The sequence below is a fragment of the Corvus cornix genome, chromosome Z (genome assembly GCF_000738735.6).
Source record: "Corvus cornix cornix isolate S_Up_H32 chromosome Z, ASM73873v5, whole genome shotgun sequence".
Taxonomy (NCBI): domain Eukaryota; kingdom Metazoa; phylum Chordata; class Aves; order Passeriformes; family Corvidae; genus Corvus; species Corvus cornix.
The window spans coordinates 38,348,007-38,375,884 of record NC_046357.1 but is presented as its reverse complement, the minus strand read 5'-3'; the positions used below and the strand labels follow the sequence as shown (position 1 = coordinate 38,375,884).

At 41.3% G+C, this 27,878-nt stretch overlaps 1 protein-coding gene and 1 long non-coding RNA gene across 8 annotated transcripts in view; one reads left to right on the top strand and one right to left on the bottom strand.

Moving 5' to 3' along the window:
- Positions 1 to 3,537: 3,537 nt before the first annotated feature.
- LOC104692003 lies at positions 3,538 to 11,000 on the bottom strand. Its single transcript, XR_752296.2, has 3 exons — positions 10,919 to 11,000; positions 10,261 to 10,361; positions 3,538 to 3,973 (listed from the first exon to the last, which is right to left on the bottom strand). It is a non-coding gene; the product is annotated as an uncharacterized LOC104692003 (long non-coding RNA).
- Positions 11,001 to 18,740: 7,740 nt separating this feature from the next.
- The window catches only part of NTRK2 (neurotrophic receptor tyrosine kinase 2), a 201,032-nt gene continuing 191,894 nt past the window's right edge, over positions 18,741 to 27,878 (top strand). For 2 of the 7 annotated variants that reach the window (XM_039566952.1, XM_039566954.1), the window contains exon 1: positions 19,310 to 19,620. In XM_039566952.1, the coding sequence (XP_039422886.1) occupies positions 19,412 to 19,620 (209 nt within the window). In that variant the 5' untranslated portion in view covers positions 19,310 to 19,411. Of the gene's footprint in view, positions 19,621 to 27,878 lie in introns of all 7 variants that reach the window. The other 5 variants (XM_039566955.1, XM_039566956.1, XM_039566951.1 and 2 more) reach the window with 4 other exon arrangements.

Genomic DNA, 27,878 nt, shown 5'->3' with positions numbered 1-27,878 from the left:
TCTCCAGCCGCATGGCCGGGGCTCTGCCGAGGAACTGTTCCAGTCACGGGACCAAGGGTCCTTCTGCCCGCGCAGGGAACACAAACCAACCCATGGGAACGAGGCTGAGCAGGGGCAGGGAAACCCCGTGTCTGTGCCCTCAGGGCCCCTCTCCCAGGGCTCCATGGTAGGGGAGGGACCCCAACAGAGGGGGGGATGAAAAGGGGGAGGGAAGAAATTAAACCCCCTCCTGCCTCAGTTTCCCCACAAAGCATGCTCAGAGAGTCATGTCTCCCTTCTGTCAGCCTTAAGATGTTCCAGAGAATCTGTTTGGACATTTAAAGTCTCAGGAGGGTGGCTTATTTTGTTTTGAAACTGTCCTTGTTATCTCGTGTTTATCCAGTTGTTTTCAATGTTAAGTTTTAAATCTCTTTTTGTTAAAAATAAATGGGTGAAATGTTGGGGCCCGCCCCCTGCAATGGGGTCCTGGGAGAGGGGCCCTGGAGGGGAGGCACGGGGTGTCCCTGCCCCTGGTCAGCCTCGTTCCCCATTGGTTCTTTTGTGTTCCCCTGCGCGGGCAAGGACCCTTGGGTCCTGTGATTGCCTCAGTTCCTCAGCAGAGCCCCGGCCATGCGGCTGGAGAAATAAACATCTCTGAAACATCTATCAAGAATCGGTCCCTATATGTATTCCTTTTCCACGGGCCTCATTGTTTGATATATGTGTTGCAGTATCAGCACTGTAATAGTGTTTGTGTTTGATAAGCCTGTATTACTGGCAGTCTTTAAAAATCTGAACAAAGCAGAGACATCTGTAAATGTAAAGATAGCTAACATGAACCGATACATGCTTTAAATTAATATTTTTTAAAGTCAGTTGGCAGTTTCAGCTATACAAAGAGAAATTCTATCAGTAATGCAGATTTTTTTCTTTAGAATGGCTATGAAGTTATCAGTGCATCTGTACGGCTCTATCTGTACTATTGAAGTAGTGTGGGCATATGTGGTATTGTCAAGCTTGGGTGGCACAAAATAAGTAGTACAAACACTGGGAATATGGAAGAAGTCACTGTATTCTATTCAAATCTAGTGTAGGATTAAAATAGAGAACTAAAGCTAAGGAAGCTGGTAAGCTAAGGGATACAGTAGATGTTTTTAAGTAATACTTTTGGCTCTAAAGCTATCTTTAAAATTTTTCACTTATACCCTGCCCATAGAGTCAATGCAGACCTGTGGCCATGCCTGAAGATGAACCTGCTAAGGATGTGCCTCTCTGCACCTTGGTATTCAGATCCGCAGCTAGCTGGGGTCAAGCCTTGCTTCTGGAAACATTCTTGCTGCTGAAACTACAGGAGGTTAGAAATGACAGGTTCCCTTCCTTCTGCCATAATTTCTAACAGAGAAAAAAGCCTCTGTCCAGCTTAGATGCTATTGTTTGATCCTTCATGAGTGACTGTTTCATACTTGGGTCTCAATGTTCCTTAGAAATAAATTACAACTACACTAACTGATTTCAGGAGTTAAATCAAGGACCAAAGCAGCATTTTCTTCTTAAAAAGTAACTAAACAGGATATTCAAGCCTTGTTTTTTCAGTGAAAAGTTAGAATTTTCCACCCAAGGCTCCAGTCTGAAATTTGACTGAAGTACAGTAATTCTCAGCCATGCAAGCTCTATGAAATATAAAGTGGACTCAGGTTGATACTAAGTTTTTTTTTTAAGTATCTGTTTTATTATTAATATACTTTTAATACCATATCTCTGATTGTTTTACAGACTGACTGCAACTTAAGTTAATGCAAAGACATTAAAAGGTTGCCTTTTAAATTTTTAATGGGAATAAAAATCTACACAGAGTATTGGACTGTGTTGAGCTATTTGGATCTGATCTACAAACAAGCAAATACCATTTCACACTTTGTTTTAAATATTCTCTTGGAAGTCACAGATGCTTCTGATTTGCATTTTTGTAGCCACTGTTTCCTAGGTGCTCTAAATACCAGTTAAATGATCTTTTAGAGGTGTCCAAAAAGTTGAGACCAAATTTCCACCTAGATGAAAGATACTGGGAAAATGAAAGGTGGAAATTAATTAATTTAAATTGTAGTTAATCCCCCCAACAACTACAACAACAAAAACATCAAACAAAACCAACCAACCAGACAAAACCAAACCCACCCCAAAACCACAACTCCTCCCTGCCAAAACATATCAAAAGACATTGGAGACAAATGGAAGCAGAGGAGAGAAAAATAAAGCAGCTTGAAATACTGTATTTCTTGTCTTGCAGAAAGCTGTAATGGACTTGTCAAGAAATTCTGACTGGATTATCAGCAGTTTGAGATGAGGCGTTTTTGACTGGACTCATCACCTGGCTGTGACTCAAATGGAGAAGTGAAAAGCCAGTTACCTGATAGGGTGAATTTGACTTTTAGCTAGTTTATACTGTGTTAGAGTTGTGAAGTGTAGGAAAAAAACAAAAAAAATGTGCTCCTCTGCTTAAAGAAAAACTTTTTATGCATTGTTTTCTTCTTTTCTTCTTCCCCCTGTTTCATTTTTAGCTGTTAAATCCCGTAAGTACAGGAATTTTGTGTGGAAGAACAGTAATTTTGCTCACTCACGTGAACCACAGAGTAAAAGCCTGTTTTGAAAATGTAAACCTCTTAAAACATTGCATTTGCCATGTGTACATTATACTTTATGAAACCTTTTTTTGCTGATTTTCTTTTAAATAAGTAGCAACGATTTAAGAAAATTTTCTGCATGCTTTAAAAAAACCCATATGCTACTTCTCTTTCCTTTCTCTGAACAGTGTAGATATCTAGAACTTTAAGAAGTTGGGATTATGTTGGTAACTTCTAATATGACCCTCCTTCCTTTTCAGATCATTCTCTTCATCCTGAACTAGTCCACACAACTACGAGTGAACTCAGGAAATAACAGAGAGGTCTAACATCACAGGCTTGAAGGTCTGCAACAGGTCTCAGCTGCTATCAGGATTTGAGGGAAAACTTTGACTGTCACTCTGGACCTCATAGCTCAATCTGGAAGATACCAGCTGCTGAGATTTGTGACCTGCTGGGAGAAGCTATGACTCAAATTTCTTTTTCAAACACCAGAAACCAGCATGGGGAGGACACTGCTGGTGCCCTCCAGTGTCTGGAGTGCATGTGCTGGCAGAAGAATGGGGAACTGTGCCTGCAGTTTCTGACTAAGAGATGGCCCAAGGGATCTACTATTGCCCTAAATGGATGCACCACAGAGCTTGTATGTGTGTTATAGATGTTCCTAATCAGTCTAATCTAATCTGTAATGGAGAAGTACCAGATATCCTTTACTATCCCACTGAAAAAAAGCTTCATGTTTATACACCTATGATTTGTTCCTATGCACCTATGATCTGCTCCTATGATTACAGATATGAGGGTATGCCATACCTGACATGTTAACAGAATAATTAACTGGGAAAAACAGTGAGCAAAACCTAAATATTTTGTGCTTTGGCAATAAAATCTTGCTCTGCATTTTAGAAAAAACATGAGATATATCCAGGAAAAGGAATCAACTTATTTAATGAGCTGCTTTATTAAGTCTTTACCCTAACAACAACTATAAAAATAGGTTTATTCTCTTTAGAAATTAGAATCTCTATCCAGCTCAGAGTATAGGATGACTTTGAAAAAGACAAACCAACAAAGTATGGCAGAGAAATGATACTTCTAACTATTGCAGTGAAAACATGGTTATAAACAGAAGTGAGCTTCATTTTCTCTTCTTTCTTCTTTTCAGTTTGACTGTAATGAGCCATGTTCAGAGATCATAGGTTGTTTTACACTGCTGGTGAGTCAACCCAACAGAGGAGAGCTTCTGAGCTGGGACCTGCAGTAGCTTCCAAGTGTGAGTCATAGTCACTGGGGTGTCTATTCTCTGCATTTTCTGGGAATCACAGAGTCAAGAAGGCTTGTCACAGACATCAGCTTTACCAGGAAGTCCTGATCTAAAACAAGAAATGATAAAGATCAAGGGTTCATCAACCAACAGGAGTGCAGACAACTGCAAAAGTAACTGAGTTTGGACTGTGAATACTTGGCTGAGAAGAGACAGTAAGTATTATTCACCCATTTGCTATCACTGTTAAACAAAATGCCTAGAAATACAGAATAATGGAGTAAGTGTGAATATGTCCGCTGTACTCAGCCTCATCCTAGGAAATAAATGAATGAGCATATGTTACAGAAGAGTGGAGATATGAGAGAAGCATAAGAACTTCCTATTTCTGTTGACGAGTTATTGGCAGCTACTACCTCTTAGCATTGTCTGGTGCAATCTGATGCAGTTTACACCTTGCCACAGAAACTCATGTAGTTTCTGTGCTTTTCATCTCTTAATACTGAATATTTGAGGGGCTTTGTTGTTTTTTCACTACATCAGGAATCCCAATAGCATTCTTCCATTTTCCTTTATGATGAGAGTTTGTATCTGCGCCAAGCAATTTGTGGTATAATTTGTAGGAGTTGTATGCTGTCCAGAATGTGCTACACTAATGCCTCATCTCAAGAATGCCAGTAGTACAGTGACTTTCTTTTAATTAACTGTGATGTCAGCTTCGTGTAGGAGGCCAGCTCACAGCCTGTGAACTGAATCTCTAGGTTTCTGATCCAGGAAAGAGAAATACAGCATGCACAGGCAAGCAGTATTTGATATAGTTATAAAAATTTCCATGAGTTTGCTCTCCTAAGATAGAAACCTGATCAACACTTACAGGAACTTCTATTTTTTACTGTTACAAGGTCTGGTCTGCACAGAATAATAAGAATGCTGTGCACACAAAGCATAGGAATTTGCCATTAGAAAATTGATTTGATGAATGAAATTTAAATTGTCCCAAATTATTTCTAGGTATTGAAGGTGAGTGAAGTATAGGGATGGAGAAAAAATTTAGCAATCCATTTGGAGATGGTGTTCATTTTTCACAGTTAGATGAGTCCTATAAGAACAAGTTAAGAAAACTTAGAAATAGAGTCCATCATTCCCCAGAAATTTGCAGGAGAGTATCACTGGTTTCACACTGGTCCTGTCTGACTAAAGCTCAATTCTGATAATTCAAAAGGTGTTGAAAAGTTGCTCACTAGTTGAAAAGGCATCACGATTCTCTCAATAACACACAATTAGGGATGTTGTTTCTGTGGCTTCATATGCTGCAAACCACACCACTCTCTATGGGATTCTGAGAAGAGTAGCAGGAACGCTTTTCTTTGGAGATAGAGGCTACATGCATGGGACAAAATGATGCTTTTAGTAAATATTTCATATTCAAAAAGGGGTAAAATTAAAGCAAAACCCATCACCCAAACAAAAGACATCCAACAAAACAGCTCATTCAACTGAACACAGTGACCTATTTAGTTCTTGGTTTGGTACCTGGCTCTGAACTTAGCTGTACTTTCTTGGGAAATTACTAGGTATTTCCCAAGCCTATGTGCTTTCCCAATGTGCCTTGATGATCATTCTGAATTTGGGAACTGGGACCTTTGAGCCTCTGGATTCAGCTAGGGCATGCTTATTATTCTGGCAGCTCTTTCTGACAGGCCATCTCATGGGCCCACTGGTTTTGCACTGGTCACCACTACTCAGCAACATGACTAAAAGTTACACTGGTGAACCCTCAGGAGTGCCTGGAATTCAATGCCCTCCATTATGGGGCATAATCCCTACAGAATTTCTTCAGCCTCACAGAAAATATAATTAAATGGCTAAAACTTCTGCAAATTTTTTCCAATAGATGTGTCTCTTTGTGATCCTGGATCTCTCCTCGGGTATGAGGTAACACGTACAAAGGGTCTTTCAGGTGACAAAATGAACGATTTACAAAGTCTAGGATTACTCCAAGACATGTATTTGGTATTTATATTCATCCTTCCTAGGGGTCTTTAAATCGCATATGGCCAACCCCTTCTTTCAGAAATCCAGCAATGATACTTGTTCCTATTTTCAGATACAACTTTTCTTCAGAAATTACCTCAGTTTTGAAAGAGAGGTAAAAACTCTTCTGCCAAGATTGCTTGCCTTCATATGGAATGTCTCTCAAATTACAGACTAGCCTCTTTTGCTTTATGTGCTAAGAAAAAATTTTGAAGATTGTGAGTATCGGTAGCTCCTGATGACAACGTCCATAAAAACATAGATAAGAGAGTTAGGATACAATTCCTGTAGTTTGCTATGACATTTATAAGACTGTGTAGTTTAAATATAATGCTACGGAACGTTGTTTTGTGTTCTGTTTCAACCAACTAAGACGTTTTTAGTAAGCAAAACTGGCAAGTGGAAATCTTTGCCTTGAGATGAGCTAGATTAGCACCTTTGTTTCCCCAGTTACATCTTATTGCTTTTGCTTGTTTTCAGAGGAGTTACCATGACACAAAAGTAGGGTAACTCATTGTTGAGTCTTTTGTCTTATTGTATTTTTTGCAACAGCACAGTTTTTAGCACCATTATTGCCAGACAAAGAGATACTGACACTGTCGAGAAAGATAGTTTTGAACACTCAACACAGCCTGACTTACTCCAGTGCCCCAGGCCTCTATTAAGAACACTCCAGCATTACTCTTATGTTTACATTTGGCATACTACTCTTATTATTTGCTTTGTTTTCTTCTAATCAGGGTTCAAAATGCTATTGTATTCCCTTATTACTTTACATTTCTCAATGCTGTCGCACTCTGCATTCAAAAAGCATGAAAAACCTCAAAAGAATTGACCTCCTCAGACTGAGATTGAGCTTAAAAGTCAGATGGTCAATTAAGTGCCTGTAACAACCCATTGAGCAATTTTTCAGTTAGGTACATCCACTTTCACAGTGTCTGAAATAATCTGGGCCAATGTACACCACATAAATAAAAAGCTAAGGGATGCTCTGCGAGACAAGATCCCCTTCTATAAAGAGAAGACACACAAGAAGTGGCACAGAAAAGGGAGTGAACTTCACTGAGAGATGAATTGCTTCTTAATTTTTTCCCCTCACTACTCCAGAAAGACAGTATTATTTTTAAATTCAGGAAAAATTCTGAAAAATTCTTATTTAATGTAATGGCAAACAACTTTTGACCCAAGCCTGTATTTACAGAAGAATGGAAATGACTTGAAAAAGAAGTGTTAGGCCACAGGTTTGGTAATTAGAAGATCAGATATTATGATTTTGGGCATCAGTAGGGTCAAAGGTTAGAATATTAGCACACCAGTGAAAGTCTGTTCGTTACAACAGAGTTTATAGTGCTTTATTTAGTATGATTTTAGATGTGCCAAATGTTGGTACATCCAGTAATTTTCTCATGGGAAACCATTCTACAGCCTCACAATTATCAGTCTGAGGCAAACGGTCTCTGCTCTTCCCTGCCCTTGCCAGCTAAATGCAGTTGAGCCAGCTCTGTGTTCTCTGTTCAGGTGTCTTGGTAAATCCTCAAAGATGCTCTTGATTTTGTGGAGGCTCCTTGTGTTTAGGCTGAAGTAGGAGGCATTTTCAATATTTTTTCCCTTGCCTCACAACATGCTCTACTCCCCATTTTCCAAGTTCTCTCAACTGGGAATTGAACAGCTTCCTCATTTTACCTAAGTTACTAGCATGGCTAATGCTCAGGATATGCAGACAAATGTGTTAACGCACATGCTAACTCCACAAAACCACAGTACCTTAGGAAGTGGAAGAAATGGCATCCATTTTAGATATGGACTGCATGCTATTTACACTTTTGTTTAAGTTTTTAACCAAGACATTGGTCTTTGTATGACTCTGAATTCTCAGGAATCATTCCAGGTATTCAAGAACAGGAACTTAATTCAAAAACAGTAACAGTCAGAACATATTTTCATGGCTGCTGCTTTGCTTGCAGAAGCATGTGATTTCTGTTTTGTCAGCTTTAAAGAGTTTGCATCCTTGTGCTTATGGTCTGCATTTCTAGGTCAACAGAAGCAACACACTCAGTGTATTTGTGATCTTAAATAACTTTTGCAAAATACTAGTTGGACCAGTCACTTCTGGGATTGGGCTGCCACACTAATTCTCTAAATACCATAAATATTTTACATAAGCTTTTTAGACTACAAAATGCTTGGGAAGAATAATCTTAATATATTAATAATCTTATATATTATTGTAAACAAAACTGTTTTGTGTATATACTAATCTATTAATAACTGAATCACAAATTCATTTTGTTATACCATCACTTATCATTTGTGTTATCATTGCTTATATCTACTTCTTCTGTATCTTACCTTTAAAATTAAATACAAATTCTACAAATTCAGGTACAACTGAGGAAGCAAGGCAAACTATTTCTTTTAACTTCAGGTCAAAAAACCAGAACAGCAAACATTAAGCAAGTATTAAAAGCTTTGTGCAATTTGCATATCATCTTAAGGGTGATACAAGCTTTGCCTATCATCTTACTGATGATATTCTTAGTATTTCCTTCCTTGCTTTTCAGAATAGTGACATTCTTTTCCACACATGCCTAAGTCTGCCAAGTGAAATGAGCTCCTGAAGCAAACTCTGAAGATCAGCATTTTAACAATAACAACCCGAAAAGATTTTTTCAGCTATGCCAAATCTGTTGTGTCAACTCAGACCTGGATTTCTGTTAGTTCTTTTACCACATAGAAAGTTACACTGAAGCTGCAGTGAACTTCCATGTACCCAGATTTAACAAACCGCAGTAATTATCATCCATGTACTTCAGTCCTTTGACCCACATTCTGTGGTCAATTAATAAATTGACAATCTGTAAGGTTGTTTCACACTGTGACTGAGTAAGGATGACAAGGAGAGGGCCCTACATCAGCGGTTTCCTTTCTAAGTACACTTAAATACCATCAAATCCACAATCAATGGCAATGCATACACATGTTTAACAAAGCTTTTAACCTTTTAGCCATCAGGCCATCTGCCTTTCAAGAAATATTGTTCTTGGTTCAAACAGCAAAACAAGTATCTGTCCTACATGTTCTTATGACTGGAATCCCTGGGTGGATGAAGGCCTGGAAAACTCTTCAACTACCCCACTGCCTCTCAAATAAAAGAAATAAAGTTGTAGGGACTACCATGCAAGAGTCATTCTATGAAAATAATCCAGTTGAAACACCATAAATAGTGATGGAACGAAGACTAACTGCTTCTCAGTGACCCCTCTTGAGTCCCCCAAGATCTAATGTGGGTACATATGCAACATGAAGTAGGACATGAGACCCTTTCCTTTAAAGAAATGATGGAAAAAAATATTGTGGGGTTTTTTAACATAAGCACCTCAGCTTTCAAGCGTAGTAACACAAGTGGAACAGCCAGGGACACCTGTCCCAGGCTTGGTGAAAGCCCTGTAGCTGCAGCAGAATCTGGACTGGAGCAGCAACTTGAGATGCCAAAAGTGAAAGAGAGAGCACATCCAACTGTGAGGAACTAATACCTTTATTAAAGGACAAAACCAGCACATGAATTGGATTTGGCCAGCTGTGAACCCTGACTTTAGAAAATTGTACTTTTCTACAAAATAGTGGGAAATCCCTGGCTGATATGACTGCACAAAGCTCTGATTAGGCACAGTCATGTGCAAAGAATGCTGCACAGAAGGTGTTTTATCCTGACTGTAGGAGCTAAAAGAAAATGAATTGTGGGATTTTGAACACTGGTGAGGACAGTAGATGGGAAGAAAGGATTCCTGTGGTAGGTAAATGAAACTAACAGGAGTGGGCTACAAGAACATGAGCTTTCAGGCTATGTTTCAGAAATTTGCTTTATGAGGGCTTTGCTTCATTGATTAAAATAGGTTGAATGATTTGAGTAGCTGGGATTCAGCAAGAAAACACCAACCAATTGCTCCAAAAGCATGGGAGTCCTCAGAGGTAGCCACCTAAGGCAAAACCTGGGTTGTTACACGTGTGTGTGTGTGTGTGTGTGTTATAGGAAGCACACATTGTTGTTGAACAGCTCCATCTTTGGCAAGATAATTCCACTACATGAAGGGCATTTTGCTCACTGTTTTTCTGGAGAATGCTCTTCCATGTCTCTTAATTTCATTGACAGAGATTAAAGAAGGTAAGAACTTATAATCAAGAAATATCTTTTTGTGAGACAGAATGATCAAGTAGCCAAGGTAATTTTTTATTCAGTGCTTCTACTCCAAATATTTATAGGAACATCAACAGATTTCTCTAATCAAACAGAGAAATCCCTTTAGGACCAGTATTAACTTAAATATGCTTCTGGAATAAAAACTTCCACATCTAGGTAGTCACCTTGCAATCAGTAGAGAAATAGGTACTTCCAGGAAATTATCCATCTGATGTGGATCAGACTTTACTGTAGGATGAGATAGTTCAGCCATTGTCCATTTCTCCTGACAAAATATAAAAGAAACATAGAGTTATGCTGTAAAATTTTACATGTAGTAAGCTAAATCCTGGCACTAAAGTCTGCCTCTGTTGCTAAGGGAAATCTGTCTTCTTCAGAAGATAGTGATTCTTCAGGAGAGGTCTTCAAAAGCAGATTAAAATGGGCACAGCTGAGAAAGGCTGTGTTTTTTTGATACCAACAGGTTTAAAACTTCTGGCTTTCTTTCAGCTTCTTTTCTAGGTGTGGGACCAAATGACTAACAAAATCAGGGAATTTCTGCTACAGAGACAAGTGTTCAGCAGTACTTGTAAGGAATAAGTTAAACCTGTGGAATGCCAACCTCATCTCTTCAGTATGGGGAGCAATGAATCCACAGTAGGTGTTTCTTTTTCCTTTTACAGGGTGAGTTAATCTCCTGTTATTTTATCTGCTTGTCTCTTCAGCTGGGATGGACTGAGTTCTGAAATAGCTGAAGAGATAAAAGATCTAGAAAAAACCTGAGCACTGTTGCTGATGTGCCACAGGTGTTGTTAGTTACCTCACCCATATATTTGTATTTACCTAAAAAGTTTAGAAGAAGTCCTGTGACATGAGTGGGGTGTCGTATCTGACAGTAGTGGCCCTGGAAGAAAGACAAACCATTAGGAGGTACTTCTGATGGCAACAGGACCCATAAAGCATTGCCTATGTAAATGACAAGTAAAAGTACCAGCCCCTGAAGACAGAAGGTGTTCTTCAGGTAAGATGAGTAATAAAACTGCAAATGATGGAGGAAAAACAAGTTTAACTGCTTTATGTTGGCAACTTTGATAAAAGGTCCTTTTCTGCCCCGTAATTCTTGGATAAAATGTTCAAGTGAATATATGTTTAGTGAAAGTTTAGGCATCAATATGCCGTGTTGACAAAAAAACCCTAAACAACAAAAACAATGCAGGAAGATAATAAAATCTAGTATTTTGGGGATGAATAGAATACATCAACAAGAATTTTCATACGTCTAAGAAAGAGAATCCATTCAAAAACTTAAAGAAAATTCCACTGAAAATAGGTATAAACTTTTGCTACATTATAATTTCAAGCTAACAGATGGCACATAAGGCCAAAGCAAAAAAGTACAACCCAAACAGGATTTAACTGGTGAGGACTAAGCTGTGCATGATAGATAAGTTTCAGTTAAGGTGATAAGAAATTTTCACTGACTTCAGTTTCAGGACCTAAGTTGTAAGGTGAATTCACCTTAAATGACTGTGAATACTGACGACAGTTGGTTCTGCATTGTTTCTGCTCAGAATATGCTTCATCCAACTGGTCCAGGTGCTTGGGGGAGGCAGCTGGACAGTGCCTTTCCTAGACATTTGAAGAAGGTACCAAACCCACTGAGACTGATTTAAGCTAACACTTTCAAAACCCAAATGTTTCCAGATTTTAAACTTTTATTGCATTCCTTGTTATCAGAATGGTGACTGTCAGCTCTTTCTTTGACCCAGATGTTGCCATGCCACAAGGTAATATTGTTGAACTTCAGAAAGCTGACACCATATGGTATCTCTGTCTTAGCTGGACATGACCGCATGAAAAACCAATGTTATCTGAATCTTGTGAGAAGGATTTATAACTGATGATAGTACATCTTAAATTGTCTCCTGCTCTGTATGGTTGCTGTGGGAAACTGAGTGGAAGCACCATAGAAACCTACAGAAAATTATGTAAGAGAGTCCCTCATACCCTATGAGCAATTCTAGGTGTTGTGGAGAGGAGAAGGCTCTGTAGGAGATGACAAAAAGAGTGGAACATCTTGGTGGCCACTAAAGGCTGTGGAAGCCACAGAAAATAATCATCAAGGGAGTGGCTTTATAAGTAGTTGAGGCAGGGGAGAGGATGTAGAGAGAGAGAAGGCTGGAAAAAGTATTAAAGGGATCTGCATAGCTTCCATGCTGGACCAAATCCTGAAAATAAGCTTGCACAGGAAAGCCTCCAGATGACAACAGAGTGACTTTGCAGCAGACTTGTCAATACGTTCTCTTAAGTCAGGCCAGAGCATGGCAAGGATCTGTCAGCATCAAGAGATTATTTCATAAACAGGGGATAAGATGGACATTTCCTGGGAGCAGAATACTTTATTGTACTGCAAAGAAATTACCAGGTCTTTTATAAAAGTTCTTCTGTTTTCTTCTTGCTCAGTCTTAAAAAGAGTTAATATCATGCAAAGTCTACTGTAAGAAAGCTGTACAAGCTATGTAAAATATAACTAGACATGGGAAGAATCAAACAGGAAACAAACTGCTAACAAGTATTACATTTACATAGTACTATCTCTAGTACCAATACCCTTAACAAAGGGAAAGAAAAATTATCAATGGTCCTAATACACGTGATTTTCAGTTAGACAAAGATTGGCTTTACCAAGACATTCACAGTGTATTATCCATAAGTGGAATAATTACCTCCATTTACAGCTTCTATACCAACCATCAGGATCTCTCAGTCCTAAATCGATCAGTTGGAAGCAATTGATTTCTGACCTCCTAGGTCTGTACTAGTTTGACTGCTTATCACTGCTCATGCTACCATTGTGACAAGAGGCAAGCTCAGACATCATCACTAGTTTTGGAACACAATTACTGTGTCCTCTGCACTAATTAACACTGCCATGATAAGTACATCTGCATCATAAACTATGATAACTAAATGATATCTATCTCAAGCAATAAATTACAGAGCTTTATTTCTTCAGGTCAGTGTCTTTCTTATGGCCTAGGAGGATGAGGAGTCAAAAATCATAATCACAAGCAATGCACAATGTTATGTAGTCCATATGAATGTAAATGAGGAGAGTAGCAGTAACTCGGTAACTTGTAGTGCCAAATGAAGCTAGCTTTCAGTGTTTCAATAGATAAGTTTTCAGATTATTTTGGATCTTTTCAATTAGTGTACTGGAGACTGGGTTTTAGGGAGTCTTTTTTTGTTGGGTTGGTTTTTTTTTCTTATTTTTCACTGACTACTGTAAAGGAGGATTCAGAATATCATTGGCTTCAGAATATCATGGCCAAAAAGTCCTTACAGTTTGAACTGCCTTTAAATGGGGAGAAAACTGACAAGGGCTGTCAGATTTTTATTATGTTGCCATTTTTCAGCTGTTGAATTGCTGTAATCAGAAAGACAAGCATGATTTGCACCACAAAATATATGTGTACAAATAGACATATAGAGAGTCAGCTGGGTTATCTGAGGAAGAAATGACTTCCATGAACTGAGCAAGTCTGTGCAATTATTGCAGACTTTACCTGAACAAACACTGTTTGAAAATAACCCAGTAAAATAGAACATTAGTGCTGATCAGTTGCTTTGGGATCTCTGTTGCTGAAGCCTTACAGGTAAGCACACCATTTACATTTGCCGCCAGGCATCTAGAAAGTGGTAAGCAGATAGCTGCAGAATCAACAAGCTGCTCTGTTTGTCTGGCTGCAGAGAGACTCACAAGCGTGGTGAATAAAATAGACTGATGCTGAGGTGGGAGCTCGCAGTGAAAATACGCGGGGTGGGGGGGCACACGACAAGGCAGGGACGGGGGGAGGGGAGGCGCAATTAAGCATGTGGCGGAGGAAGATACCTTTCCAAGTCTGTTCTAGTTCTACCACCTTCAGGATGATGTTTGCATTCACACCTTACCAGAAAAGTACTTGTGAAGTCCTGTCAGGCAGAAAAAAAGAATGCTGCCTTGGACTTCAGCAGAAAAGGGACATCCGTGCTCCTTACAAGTATTACTTTTACCACCCCCTCAAAAAATACTCTTTTTTTTTTCTTTTTTTTTTTTTTAATAAATGAGAAGGGTCTTTTCCTCCAGTCTGTGATGTGATTTCTTATTGATGAAAAGAAAGTAGTGCTGCTCTCATAGCAAACGTGACCAAGCGCAACCAGAACTCTGTGATTAATACCTCGAGCCATCAGACAGACAGAGGTTATGGGATGAGAGGCTGGATAAGTGTCTTGTCCGCATTAGGTTGTGGGGGAGGCCACAGCTTCAAAACTGTGAGGATATGAAAAGTGGCAGTCCATGGTGTGAACAGTGTCTCTAGAAGAGGGACTCTTCTTTTCAGAAGATCTCAGGTAGACATCTCAGGCAATATCGAACTGGACCCAACCATTAAATCTTCAGACCCTCATCTAATTCCTTGTTTAGTATAAACGTGGTAGTTAATAAACCTTTCCTCATCATTTCCTCTTTTTTCCCTCCTTCCGAAAATAAAGATCTGTGATAATTTTCTTGACCACAAGGTGGCAGGATTCAGCTTCACTTTAAAGCCAATGAAGGCTGAGCAGTACTTCAAAGTGATAAGGCAAACATGTTTCCATTATTAGGAATGCAAAATCAGTCCGGATAAAGCAGCTAGATAAATCTGCAAATAGGTGGAACACTGGAAAGAATAAAATGTAGGCTAAAACACTCAAAGAGTGCCTCGTATTTGGAGGAAATTCAGAAAAGGGTTGTATGGAAGCCAGATTTTGTCATTGAGGGAAAAGATGTGGGATCTCATGTAAGAGAGGCAGGTACACCTCAGTGTAGTCAACCCAAAAGATGCTGTTGACTTTAGTTCACAGGCTTTCTCTGAGTCATGGTATAGATGTGTGTTTCTGACCACAGTTCTAGCTTGAACACAAGAACGCCTCCATGTGAAAAGTTTCATGGGAATCAGGATATTTCTCTGGAAAACAAAATGTTTCTGATAAGATCATGAGGTTCCATGAACCATCCATACTCTCCCTCTTGCAAGAGCTAAAAATTTCCAAACTTTAAGCAAAATGTAAGCAGTTTATTTCTGCACAGTTTTGGTAAGACTGGTCTTTCTGTATACACTCCTTTGGATGGGATAGGATACCATAGCACACATACAAATCGTGTGGCCTTTACCTGTTCCCAGACTCTGTGGTATAATTTCTTATTTCTCCACCTAAATAACAGTACTCTCACAAGGATTCTTTGAGCTTTCAGCTCCTGCCTCTTTTCCAGAAATACAAGTTTAAATCTTTATGGATATTTATTATAATTCCTAAGCTGCAGTACGTTCTTTGTGTATGGCGTATGAGTTAAAGTTTCAAAACTTTCAAAGTAATCAAGCACTCAACTTTAGGACAGTGATTTCAAACAAACACTGAGTTTTTCAGCATCTTCAGCTTTTCCTTGTAATATATTCAGATGAATGTTCTCCTATAACTTTATGTCAGTAAAAAAAAAAAAAAAAAGGCAAATAAATGTGTATTGCAAAGGAACAGAATTTATGGGAAGTCATTAATTTGCTTTCACCTACCTAAGGCAAATCTGACTCTACTTTACCAGCTCTGAAGAGGTTTACCTCACCTGCTTGAGAAGGCTCTATTACTCAAGATTTGAGTGTTCTCCGAAGTTATCTATTTGCTGTACTTAACTGTCCTTTTCAAAAGTTTTCATAATGTCAAACATGAATCGGCCTTGTTGTAAATCAAGTGCATCACTTCTTGTCCTATGCTTTAGACAAGGAAAAAAATATTACCTGTCCTTGATACATATTTCAGGGGTGTTATTGAACCTCCTGTCAGACTTTCATGAACTGAAGAGAGTGAGTTCTTTCAATCTTGACTCAATACATATTTTCTAGCCCTCTAATCACACTCTATAGTTTTGTCATATTTCCAACTTTTTGCTATAGTTTTACCACCTTCAGGATGATTGGTCTTGTAGTACTACCAGAAAGCTATTTGTCTCTAGGGGTTTAGTTGTGGCTTTTCCTTAAATACTGATTAATATTGTGGCTCTTCCTTAAGTACTGATTAATAGGAAGTATTTGAGTATTTTATGTTATTTTCTACTTTCTTGAATCTATGAGGAAAAAAAATGCACAGAAAACACAAAAAGAAAAATTACCTATGTAGAAATAAAGTCATGATTTACCTCAGAATTTCTTTGTACAGCTACCCTTTAGTAATTCTAAAATTTAAAGACTCAAAGCAGGAGATATGCCTGTAGAAAGAGTTGCTGTTTCCCCCACTAAGCCAGCAATAGTATTTTTTGATAGAGCATTCTGTAGCTTTCACTTTGACAACTTTGGTGGCCCGAATATATGACACTTTCAGTTTGTTATCTTCCCACATTCTTCCCCCAGTCAATTTTGGTAAAATACTAGTTTTAGAGGGAAAATAGATTTTTAACAGTATTTGGTAATTTTACCATCATGTTGTCACACCTGGTAATTTTTGGCATTGTCATGCAGAAATCTATGTGTCTCAAACTTTCTAAGACAAGATTACAGTACAGTTCAGCAACATTCCTATGAGAAATCTTTTAAATTGCAGCAAATATAAACTGATCTTTACCACAACAGGTGATGATACCCTTTTCCAAGTGTTTCCTCTAGCTTTATTTAACACTGACCTGCAGCTTTACAAATGTATGATCTGGCCTACAGAACTTTACTCTTTCAACACTACTGAATTACCTAATTAGCCAATTTGTTTCAACTGCATGGTTTTATCTGAAACTTCTTAGACAACTCCTCAATTTTGCAGATTCACAGAAAACAAAAAGAATTTCAAAAAAAGATTCACAGAGATTTCTGTGGAAGAATAATGTTCAGTATACGCCTATATATGATTAGACAAATGTGAGCTTGTTGTCATAAAATCACTAGGACAGTTACAATGGGTATTTATTGCCCTAAAGAGCTGATGTCTTTGTGTTCCTTCAGGAGAGAGAGGGGGAATAAAGCATGTTTTCCAAAGCTGTAAGCAGATTTGGCTGGAGAACAGGTTTTGCAGCAACTCAGAGGTTCCAAAATTTTAGTTCTGTCCTGCACTAAGGCTCTTTCTCAAAGTCTTTTGTAATTTGAATCATACTGCAATTTATGCAAATAATTTTTCTGTCTCTCTTTCCTCCAAATCCTTTAAAAATCACCAACTTTTGCCTCTAGAAAATTGCTACATGACATTTTAATCTCACTTGCCATCCTTCCATAAATATTTTGTTTAGAGAAATATTTTATTTTAAAGGTCTTAGTCCCTTTCAAAAAACCTTTATATTAGGCATAGACAAAACATCTTTCCATGGTTTTATGCAGTATCATTGGCTTTGTTACTCCTTTGGACTCTCTTCATCTTCCTTGTGTTTTACTTAGAAAGGACAAAGTGCTGAACTTCATAGAGAGGCAATGTACTCTGAGCATCTATACAACAATTTCACTTAAACTTCAGGAACTTTGGTTTAAAAATATAATGACTGACAATACTTTCAATTAGGTCTTTTTGTACACTCTGCATTTGTTGCTTTATGGGGAGGTATATTACTTCTATATAAGGTGTTTCAGCTAGGTATGGCTATGACTTTCTTAGTAGGATGTTCTTTTAAAGCAAAATCAACCAACCCACGCCAGGCCTACAAACACATCCAGTAAGATGTGGATTTTCCTGTTAGCCTGAGCAGAAGCAAATAGAACGCAGTGCACTTTCAATGAATAAGTGCCATGTCAAATTGATTCCTGAGCACCTTCTAACACTGTATTAATGGTTCATTCTGTACCTTTGTAACAGGAATTCCATAACCTTTTTTTCTTTAATTCGCCCTCATTTAGTCATTTCAAAATACTCAGCTTGGGTTATTAGGTAAGAAAGGACCATCAACATCTTTATACTCAATGGTAGAGTGGTAAGTGAAGAACCTGTCGACATTGATCAAGGACTACCTGTCATGTGCCAGGACAGAAACACAGAGTCTCAGAAACGGCAAGGGAAGAGCATCCCAGATCAGCTGCTCTTTGCACCTGCGAATATGTGACACGCGTATGTCATTCAGACTTGCCTCAGCCTCGACGTATGGAAATGATAACTTCTTCTTGTGGTGTGTCGAGTGTCGTCCCCCCGGCGCCTGGGGGCCGGTGGGGCGGCCGGGGATGCACGGCCCCCCGCGGGCCGGGCCGCGGTGCACGGCGGCGGCGGGACGCGCGGTGGCGCCTGCGGAGCGCTGAGCGCGGGGCACTGCGGCGGGATCCGGCGCACCGGCAGCGCTGCGGAAACCCGCAACCGGGGGTGGGGGCAGAAAAACGAAAAGCAGCCCCGGCCGCGGAGCTGCCAAGGGGAAAACAAGGCATTTTAGGGTCGCTCATCCATCGCCTCCCGGGGTTCTCGCACCATCCCAGTTTATCACCCGATGGCGAGCTCCCGCCCTGGCGAGCATGCCAGGTGCATCTCGGCACCGTGCCTCCGTCCGCCCGGCGGGGCTGAGAGCCCGCACAGGGGGCGGCGCGCTGCCCGTCCCGCGGAGTGCGTGTACGCCTGTATGTGTGTGTGTGTATGTACGTGTACGTGCGAGGCTGAAAGCTCAAGCGCAGGCTGCCCATTGGTATCTGCTCTTCGGCATCCTCCCTCTCCCCCGCTCCCCCCTCCTCCCTCTCTTGTCTTTTTTTTCATTTTTATTTCAGGCTCATTTTGTGGAGTTTCTGCCCCTCTCTGCGTCAGCCCCACGTCACTTTGCCGGCAGCTCCCCGTCTTTGGCTGGAGCAGGAGCCGGAGCTGCTTTATTATCAGCTGGAGGGAGGAGGAGACGGTGCGTAAAGCGGCGAGCGCGGAGCTCTGAGCCCCGCCACCGCCGCTCGCTGCGGCTCCCTCGCCGCCCGCTCGCCGTCCCTCCGGCGGGCAGCGGCCGCCCGGCCCCACAAATAGGAGCGCAGCCTCCGCCACCTGCCCCCGCCGCCCCGCGCGTTTTGCAGCATCATCAGCAGCAGCCGCGGGGGCAGGCGGTGCCGCTGTCCGCCCGCGGGGCCAGGGGCAGGTGCCGCGCCGCGCCGGAGGCCCCGCTCGCCCCTGTCGCCGCGGCGCCCAGCTCCGGCCCCCGCCGCCCCGCGCAGCCCCCGGGGCGGGCAGCGCCGCGGGGCGCCTGTGGCTGCGGCTGCGGCGCGCCCATGTGAGCCCCGGTCGCGGGGTGCCCGCCCGCGGCGCGGAAGGCTGCGCACCCTCCGGCCGTGCGCCCCGGCAGCGGCGGTGGCGGCGGCGGGAGCAGGAGAAGGCCGTCGGGGCAGTGCTGGAGTGAGCATGGTGTCCTGGCGGCGGAGGCCGGGGCCCGGCCTGGCGCGGCTGTGGGGCTTGTGCTGTTTGGTGCTGGGCTGCTGGCCGGGTGCGCTGGGCTGCCCCGCGTCCTGCGAGTGCAGCTCCTGGCGGATCTGGTGCACGAAGTCGTCGCCGGGCATCGCCTCCTTCCCTGTGCCGCAGCGGAGCGCCGAGGGCGATAATGTCACCGAGATGTGAGTACGGCCCGGGGCCGGGCGCGGGGGCGACGGGCCGGAGCAGGCGGGCGAAGCTGCGGGCGGGGATGGCGGGGAACTCACCCACACTTAGAGGCTCTTGCTCCGAGAGCAGATGCGGTGGCTGGAAGCCTAAAAGCCCCGTGCGATTTTCTTTGGATGCGGTTTACTAGAGCTGCCCCTGCGAGCCCGTTTAGATGATGAATCCTAATTGTTCGCGATGCGGAGACCGGGGAGGGGGTCGGCGCCGGCTGCAGCGGGACCGGGGGCAGCTGGGGAGCGGGACAGGGCTGAGGCTTCACCTCCGACCCCTGCCCCAGCTCCTGCCGAGCGGTGCTCACCGCTCAGCCCGCACTTCTGCGGCGGCCGCAGGTATGAAACAGAGGGTTTTTTCTATTTCTCTCTCTCTCTCTTTTTTTTTTTTTTTTTTTACTTTCGTTTCCTCAGTTTATCGCTGTGAACCGAGAGTTTTGGTGGGTGGCTTCCCCTTCGCCCCATATTTCTCGTGTTTTATTATCCTACTATTATTAAAAAAAAAAAAAAAAAAAAGGAAAAGTAAAGGAAGGGATGCGCCAAAAAGTGACAGTAAACTGCCTTCCGTGCCCTAACCATAGGAATGCGAACCTGCTTTGACCTTCTCAGTGGAGGTGGTTGGAAGGAAAAAATACAAAACCTGCAGAGGAATGAACGTAGTGCTGCTTGTCAGCAACTGGGAGGGAATTAGGGAACCCGAATTAACCGTGAGGAAAAAAGTTTTTTTTCTTCTCATTCCCATGTGGTGTTTCCATCCTCTTTGGCCTCGTAGACAGTATTTGGTGCGGGAGTTACGTAGCTTTTCGTGTTAAGTCCTGCATCGTTTCACCACTCAGAGCACTATGGCATGCACGTACATTGCCTAAGAAAGCCTCTTGCAGAGCAAAAAATTTTGGATACTGCATGGGTAGATGATAGATCTTGGGACAAAAACCTTCTCAAGCTATTTCACTCATATTTCCGTACCCCTGTTTTTGAATTGCTTTCTGTGGCATTTAACGTAAAAGATACCAGCGTGTTTGGTCCAAATCTATACAGATTTCTCACTATTTGTGTTCTCCATCCTTCTGTTTTTCAGTGTCTTTTAGAAACAATAAAAAAGTATTGTGAAATACGGTGTGATTTTAGATTAAATTCTAGCCTTTGGGCTACATTCCTGCAGTTCGTTGGAGTCAATTTGCTGCATTTCCCTGCATGTGCTTGGGGGAAAAGCTGGAGGCACTCATTTTTACTACTCATATATGGCCTACCTTTGGGTGATTTTTTTAGGACCTGTGATAAAGAAATGGTCTTTCTGAGTTATAACTGTTACTGATTCAGATGTTTATGTAATGTTCTGTAGATTGCTTAAATAGAAAAAAAATTACTTTGAGCTACGCATCTGTGATCATTTTTATAGGCTTTGGTAGCCTTTTTATCCAGTGCATTCTGTTTAGAAGTAACAGAGCAATTTTCCTCTAGAATTTTATCTCTGATTTAAAAGGCCAGAAGAGAAAACACATACTGTAAATACATTTTCTTCCATGATCAACTTAGAACATGTCTAGTCATTTTGCATTGATACTTTTGGCTTTAATTTTCCTGGGTTTTTTGAGCATCATTGTCTTTACATTTCTTCTTGGTTTTTACTGTATCATTCTGTGACATTGCACGTTGTTGTATTTGGTGATCTAAAAATAATTTTGAGTCATGGATTTCGCAGGAGATGCTGTTGCACGTATTTAAGATGGTCTTTTCATGCGTGCTTTTAACATAAAACACAGGGGCCCTTTAATTAGTTTATAGACATAAATTAAAAATTGGACTGCAGTAGTTTTCACATTATTTCATTGTGTGAGCTTGGTAAACAGTAAGTATGTACAGAAGCAGTTCTAATACAGTAGGTACAGCTTGTCAAGCCGTTTTTAACACTGCAGATCTTGCTTAATTCTAGCTAAGAAACAGGTTTAGGAGACTGGAGTGTTGCATTTCACTTGTGAAGCTTCAGGCTTGGATCTTCTTTTATGTGCTCTGCAGATACATTCCATTGGTCTCTGGTAGAATTACTCTTGGTATAAATAACATGAGAAAAGTGTAAGACAATTATTTTGAAGAATTTATTCCCGTGTATTTCCTGAGTATATTGAAATCAGTCCTGGTTTTGACAGGAGTGGATCCTGCAGTCCTAGGCAAAACATCCACAGGCACCCAGGGCGTGTGTGCTGAGTTCAGTTCCTTACCCCAGCCACAGGCACTGGGAGTGCTGGGATAACTGCATGGTCAGGGTGGTATGTGAAGCCCATGGTGGTGCAGAGGGTTGGCTGTGGGCCAGGTGGATGGCACCGAGCAGGCAGGATGTGAGTGGGCAGCCAGGGTTTTCTACTTGGCTTTAAGAGATGGGAAAGAGATGAGGTGGTGCAGCAGGAATAGCAGAGATGAGGTACCATGTCTGTAGCAGCCTCCACCACACCCAGGTGCTTCACCTCTATTATGGTCCGCAGGTGGAGATTGTGGTTTAGAATTTATAAGCAGTCTTGTCCCAGTCCAGGTATTTCTTGATTCCTGCTTGGATACAGCATCCAAATCTATGGAGAGGGTACTTCTGCATCAGCCCTATGAAGGCCAGCTGCTGAAACTTGGTGTGGGAGGGCATAAAAGTATTTATGCCTGGTGTTTCTTAGTCATCTCTCTCACTCTTTCTCTTCCTGGCTGTTCTTGCATAGTTTTCTATTACAGTAAATAAGATAGATTTTAGATTTGCCCAGTTGGTTAAGATGATGATGTGGGCTGGTCTTTATCTGGAAAGCAAGTACCAGTGCTTATCATAACAAAGTGTACTTGTAATAATTGTTTGGTCACTTTCGTATTATTGGAGATAAATTGAACTCCAGAGTGAGGTTCTGCATTAGGATCGTGGTATCAGTCACTGATACATTAAAAGCCAAGGACCAAGAGTGACAAAAGCAAAAGACTTTATCAGTTTTGTAAAACCCATGCATTTGCAGGCACAATAGCAAATAAGTAGTCCTTGTCAAGATCACTCATACAAAAATATTAAAAGGATAGTAAATGAGAAATTTTTAGAGTGGTCAGGACTTCTTGTAAGAGGAGCAGTGTAATATTTTCTCATTAAGGAAAATTTATTGCTGTTGTATCTCAGTGTACGTGACTCTTCAAAGACTTTGATTTTAAAGTGACTTGCAGTACCAAGTATATTCCTGGCCTAGTTTCACAGTTCTGTTATCAAGTCATTAATATATTTACTTATGATTATTCAGGTGAATGAGGTTTGAAATTAATTGGTGTTTTTCAGGAAGAACTGTTTGCCAACAAAATAGTAGGCGACTTTTAAGCTCTTGCCTATTAAAAGAGAGGTGATTGTGTATTGCGTACATTTCAAAACCACAAAATAAATTTCTAATGCAGTTATATAAAGCACTCTAGAATTGTTAATAAGTAAGACAGGATAAGTAATTTATAGAGTAAATTATTTAACAAGTCACGTGAGCTTGTACTAAAAAAAAGGGCATGTTTAAATTCATTGAAGCTCAGAGCTGTTGGTATTTTGAGTCTTTTTTATTCTAGATTTTGAGGCTGTTGTAGATTTAATGTAATATAAAACTGTCTACAAGGATCCTCAACCTCTAGCCCCTTCCTCGTCAAAGCAACTTCTGGCTGTGCATCATTGCATGACTTGGCTGGATTGAGAAGTTATTTCTGGTGACTTGGAATTGTATAATACATGAGGCATCAAGCTACGAATTATTAAAGGCATTTTGGACTGTGGTGACGTAATAACTTCCTTTAGGAATTTGTCCCTTTTTTTTTTTAAACTTCCTTTAAAGAGCTGGGTAATTGGTTAAGGTGAGTTAAAAGTAAGCACTGTGAAAACCAGTTTTGTAATTTCTAGGCTTTAAAAATACTCCAGGATCACAAAACATTGAATTTTGTATATGTTCATTTTTTTTGCTCCCAGGGAACCTTTTGTATGTCTTGTTCTAGATGTTGCCCTTGTGGTTTATGAGGACTGATAGGGCTCCTGAGGGCCTCCACTGAGGCTGTCTCAAGCAGGCTGAGACAAAACAGCTCATGAGGCTGGAAGACAGAAGCATCCTTCAGGAGACACTCAGTGCTGGGCAGGGTGGCAGGAACACTGTCTCTCCCTCTATGTCTTTGGTCACCCAAGAGTTTTGAGAGAGATTTGGGATGAATGTACTGAAATGAAAGATGTTGGTATAAATTCAAGGATTTGGTCTTGAGTACATTGTTTTTAAGAAACTTCCATTTTTTTCCATCCTAATGAGAAAACAGGGCTTGGCAGTGCAGCCTGTGATATCTTTAGGATGGCATTTTCCAGATTTCTCAGGTTCTATTTTTTCTTCATTATTTTTATGCTGACAAGTGTAACAGAGAAAGTATCTTAGCAATGTTCTGGATCGCTAATCACTGTAGAGCAAAAAATTTTACATAACTGAACATGGACCTGATTTCTCCATTTTGGTTTTCATTGTAAAGTAAAGAGGGATCCCCCATCCTTTTTTTTTTTTTTTTTTTTTTTTTGATTGCAGTTCTCTAGTTCTGTGTCTCCCATGTTTGTCATCTGTAACTACACAAATAGCTAAGAGTATGGCCATTAAGGTGGTAATCCAGATACCCTTGCCTGAGCAGGAGGAGTGTAGCAGGTAATGAGTAATAAAAAATGAGAAATGGAGCAAAGAACTGTAAAACTGCTTCAATGTGTTGTTGATGTTAGATGTATATTTAGCTTGTTACCTCTGTAAAACTGTTCTTTAAAAACTGTCCTTTAAAACGCAAAGCAGATTGTAAATTCACTAATTTACATGCATTTCGAATGGAGACATAATTCCGTAGAGGTTTGAAACCTTCTACTGCTTGGGTTGTGAATATGCTTTTTTACAGGATGCTGTTACGTTTCTGAAGATCTCTTCATCCAAATGTATGTAGTACATCACTGCAATTAAATTATATATGATCATATATAATTGGGACGCATCTTAATTCCTGTTTGATTGTGAACCTCTATTTTCAGAAACTGCAAAAGGCAAACCAAACTACTACCTGTCCTGAAATGTGTGTATGGAGATTCTGTGTTTTTACATAGATACTGTTAAACAGAACAATACAGTATCACAGGATCTCAAAATGGGTCAGGCTGAAAGGGACTACTGATGGGATTACCTGGTCCAACCTCCCTGCTCAAGAAGGGTCCACTAGAGCACATGGCACAGCGTTGTGTCCAGATGGTTTTTGAATATCTCCAGTGAGGGAGATTCCACAACCTCTCTGGGCAGTCTGTTCCAGTGCACACTAAAGTTCTTCCTCATGTTCAGGTGGAACTTCCTGTGCATCAGTTTGTGCCCATTGCCTCTTGTCCTATTGCTCGGCACCACCGAGGAGAGCCTGGCTCTGTCCTGTTGATATTGTTTGTTCGGATACTTCCATATATTGGCAAGGTCACCTCTGATTGATCTCAGGGCTGAACAGGCCCAGCTTCCTCCACCTTTCTATGTATAAGAGACGCTCCAGTCCCATAATCGCCTTCATAGCCCTCTGCTGGTCTCTCCCAGGAGCTCCAAGTCTCTCTTGTCCTGAGGCGCCCAGAACTGGACACAGCACTCCAGATGTGCCTCACCAGGGCACAGTAGAGGGACAGGATCACCCCGCTTGTCCTGCTGGCAATGCTCCTCCTAATGCACCCCAGGACATCATTGGCCTTCTTGGCCTCCAGGGCACACTGCTGGTTCATGGGCAGCTTGTTGTCCACCAGGTCCTCCTCAGAGCTGCTTTCCAGCAGATCAGCCCAAGCCTGTGATGTTGCCTGGGGTTATTCTTCTCCAGTGCAGAACCCTCCATTTGCCTTTGTTGAATTTCACAGTTCTTCTCTGCCCATCTCCCTACCCTGTCAAGGCTGCATCCTGGGGTATTGGCCACTGCTTCCAGCTTTGTGTCATCTGTGACCTGCTGAGGAGGCATCTGTCCCTCTGAGTCACTGCTGAACAAATTTAACAACACTGGGCCCAGTATTGACCCATGGGAGACACTATTTGTGATGAGCCTCCAACTAGACCTTGTGCCACTGATTGCAGCTCTTTGGGATCTGCCAATTTTGGATTCAGCCAGTTCTCAATCCAGCTCACTGTCCACTCGTTTAGTTCACTCTCCCTGAACTTGCCTGTGAGGATATCGTGTGAGACAGCATCTAAAGCCTCGCTGAAGTTGAGGTAGACAATAGCCACTGCTTTCCCTTCATCCATCCAGGTAGTTGTCCCATCATGGAAAGCAATCAGGTCGGTCAAGCATGATTCCCCTTTGCTGAATCCATGCTGACTAATTCTGATCACCTTCTTGCCATCCATGTGGATAAAGATGGCCTCCAGAATGAGGCACTCCATCATCTTTCCAGGGGTCAAGGTGGGGCTGACTGGCTGGAAGTTCTCTGGGTCCTCCTTCTTGCCCATTTTGAAGACTGGGGTGACATTTACTTTCTTCCAGTCCACAGACACCTCTCCTGCTTGCCATGACTTTTCCAAGGCAACTGCAAGCAGCCCAGCTATGCTGTCTGCCGGCTTCCTCAGCACATGTGAATGCATCGCATCAGGACAGCATCTCTATGTCTGTTGCGAGTGTCCCGTTCCTGCTTTCACTTCCTGTGTATCTCTCCTGCTTGTGCTTCACTTTTGACAGGAGATTTTTGCTCATCCATGCAGCTGTCTTGCCCTCTTTGCCCCATTTCTTACTTGTCAGGATGCACTGGTCTTGAGCCTGGAGGAGGTGATGCTTGAACATTTATTGACCAGCTTTCTTGAACCCCTCTCTCTGCAGGGCCTGTTCCCATGGTAGTCTTCCAGGAAGATCCTTGAAGAGGCTAATGTTATCTCCCCTGAAATCCAGGATTTCCATCTCACTTGCTGCTCTGCTTCCTCCGTGCAATGTGCTGAATTCAGCAATCATCTCATGGTCACATTGCACAATTGTAGTGGAGTTACTGGAAAGCAGTCACACCATGGAAATTCTGCATTTATTTTTTACTATTTTCTTGTAAGAAAATTACCTGCATTGAGTGTTGATCATTTACAGAGGCTATAGCTGAAACTTAAATATTTTTAATACCAATTCAGCCATATATGTTTCTGTGTTATGTTTTCATTGTTAGGATAAATTCTTGGAGATCAGGTTTCAGGTCAGTATTCTTTTGTTCCTAGACAGGGCCTGAAGTAATGAGATTTTTTTTTCTTCAGAAGTAAGATAGGATGGAAGGAAGCAGCTCAAAGGTGTCCAAGCTATTTTCAGAGGCACTTTGACAGATTGTAATCTTTGAGTGGTGTAAGTTGAATTTTACTTTGCTAAAGCAAACTAGTCCTGATCTTGCAAGGTAGTTAGATGCTTTTCATTGCAGGGGGAAGCTGCGGCTGGGATTCTGGCCTATGTAAAGTCAGTGACTAAAATGAATGGAATTAGCGTTTCACCAGCATAGTTTAGAATACGTATGTGAAGGATGAAAGGAAGCTTGATTCAGGAATTTTCTTGCTTTTTTTAAGTTTGGAAGAGATGGGGCCTGTTGCTCAATTACTTGATGTGTTTTTGACTTGCAGAGTTTTTTGCCTTTCATTGTATTTTCATTCTGTATGAATACTAAATACGTTGAGGTAAGTGGAAGCTGAGATTGAGTATTTCAGGAAGGAGCCTTTTACAATATTTTAGATAATTTTGCTTTGGAATGAACCTCCATGTGCAAAAAAAGTTGCAGCTCCTGCTATGAATTCATAGAGGATATATGGTTCATTGTGTACAATTGTCTGATATATAAATAAAGGAAAGGCAATGCATTAATCAACATTAAGTCAGTCCGTTGCTGAAATAGACAACAGTGAAATGGCAACGCTTCTGAGCTCCTTATGGAAGGATCTGTCCACAGAGCTGTAGCTGAAGCTGGGAAAGTCACCTATTTTTCCTCTTGGTTTGACAGGTGAGCCAAAAAAAATCTTCCAGTTTTAGATGTAAATAAAGTTAGTTTTACCTTTTTAATTTCTTAACCATACCTGTAAAACTAAGTAAGGCAGTGTTCAGCGGGTATCTTGCGGAGCACGGTTGCCCCATGTTGCACAATAAGATGCATGTGAAGAGTGCATAGGATGTGACTTTTCCCATTCTTTTGCAACAACTGTCTGGTTTTCTGAATGCCAGACAGTGCAGCAAGCATATGTGGATAAATCATGTGCACAAAC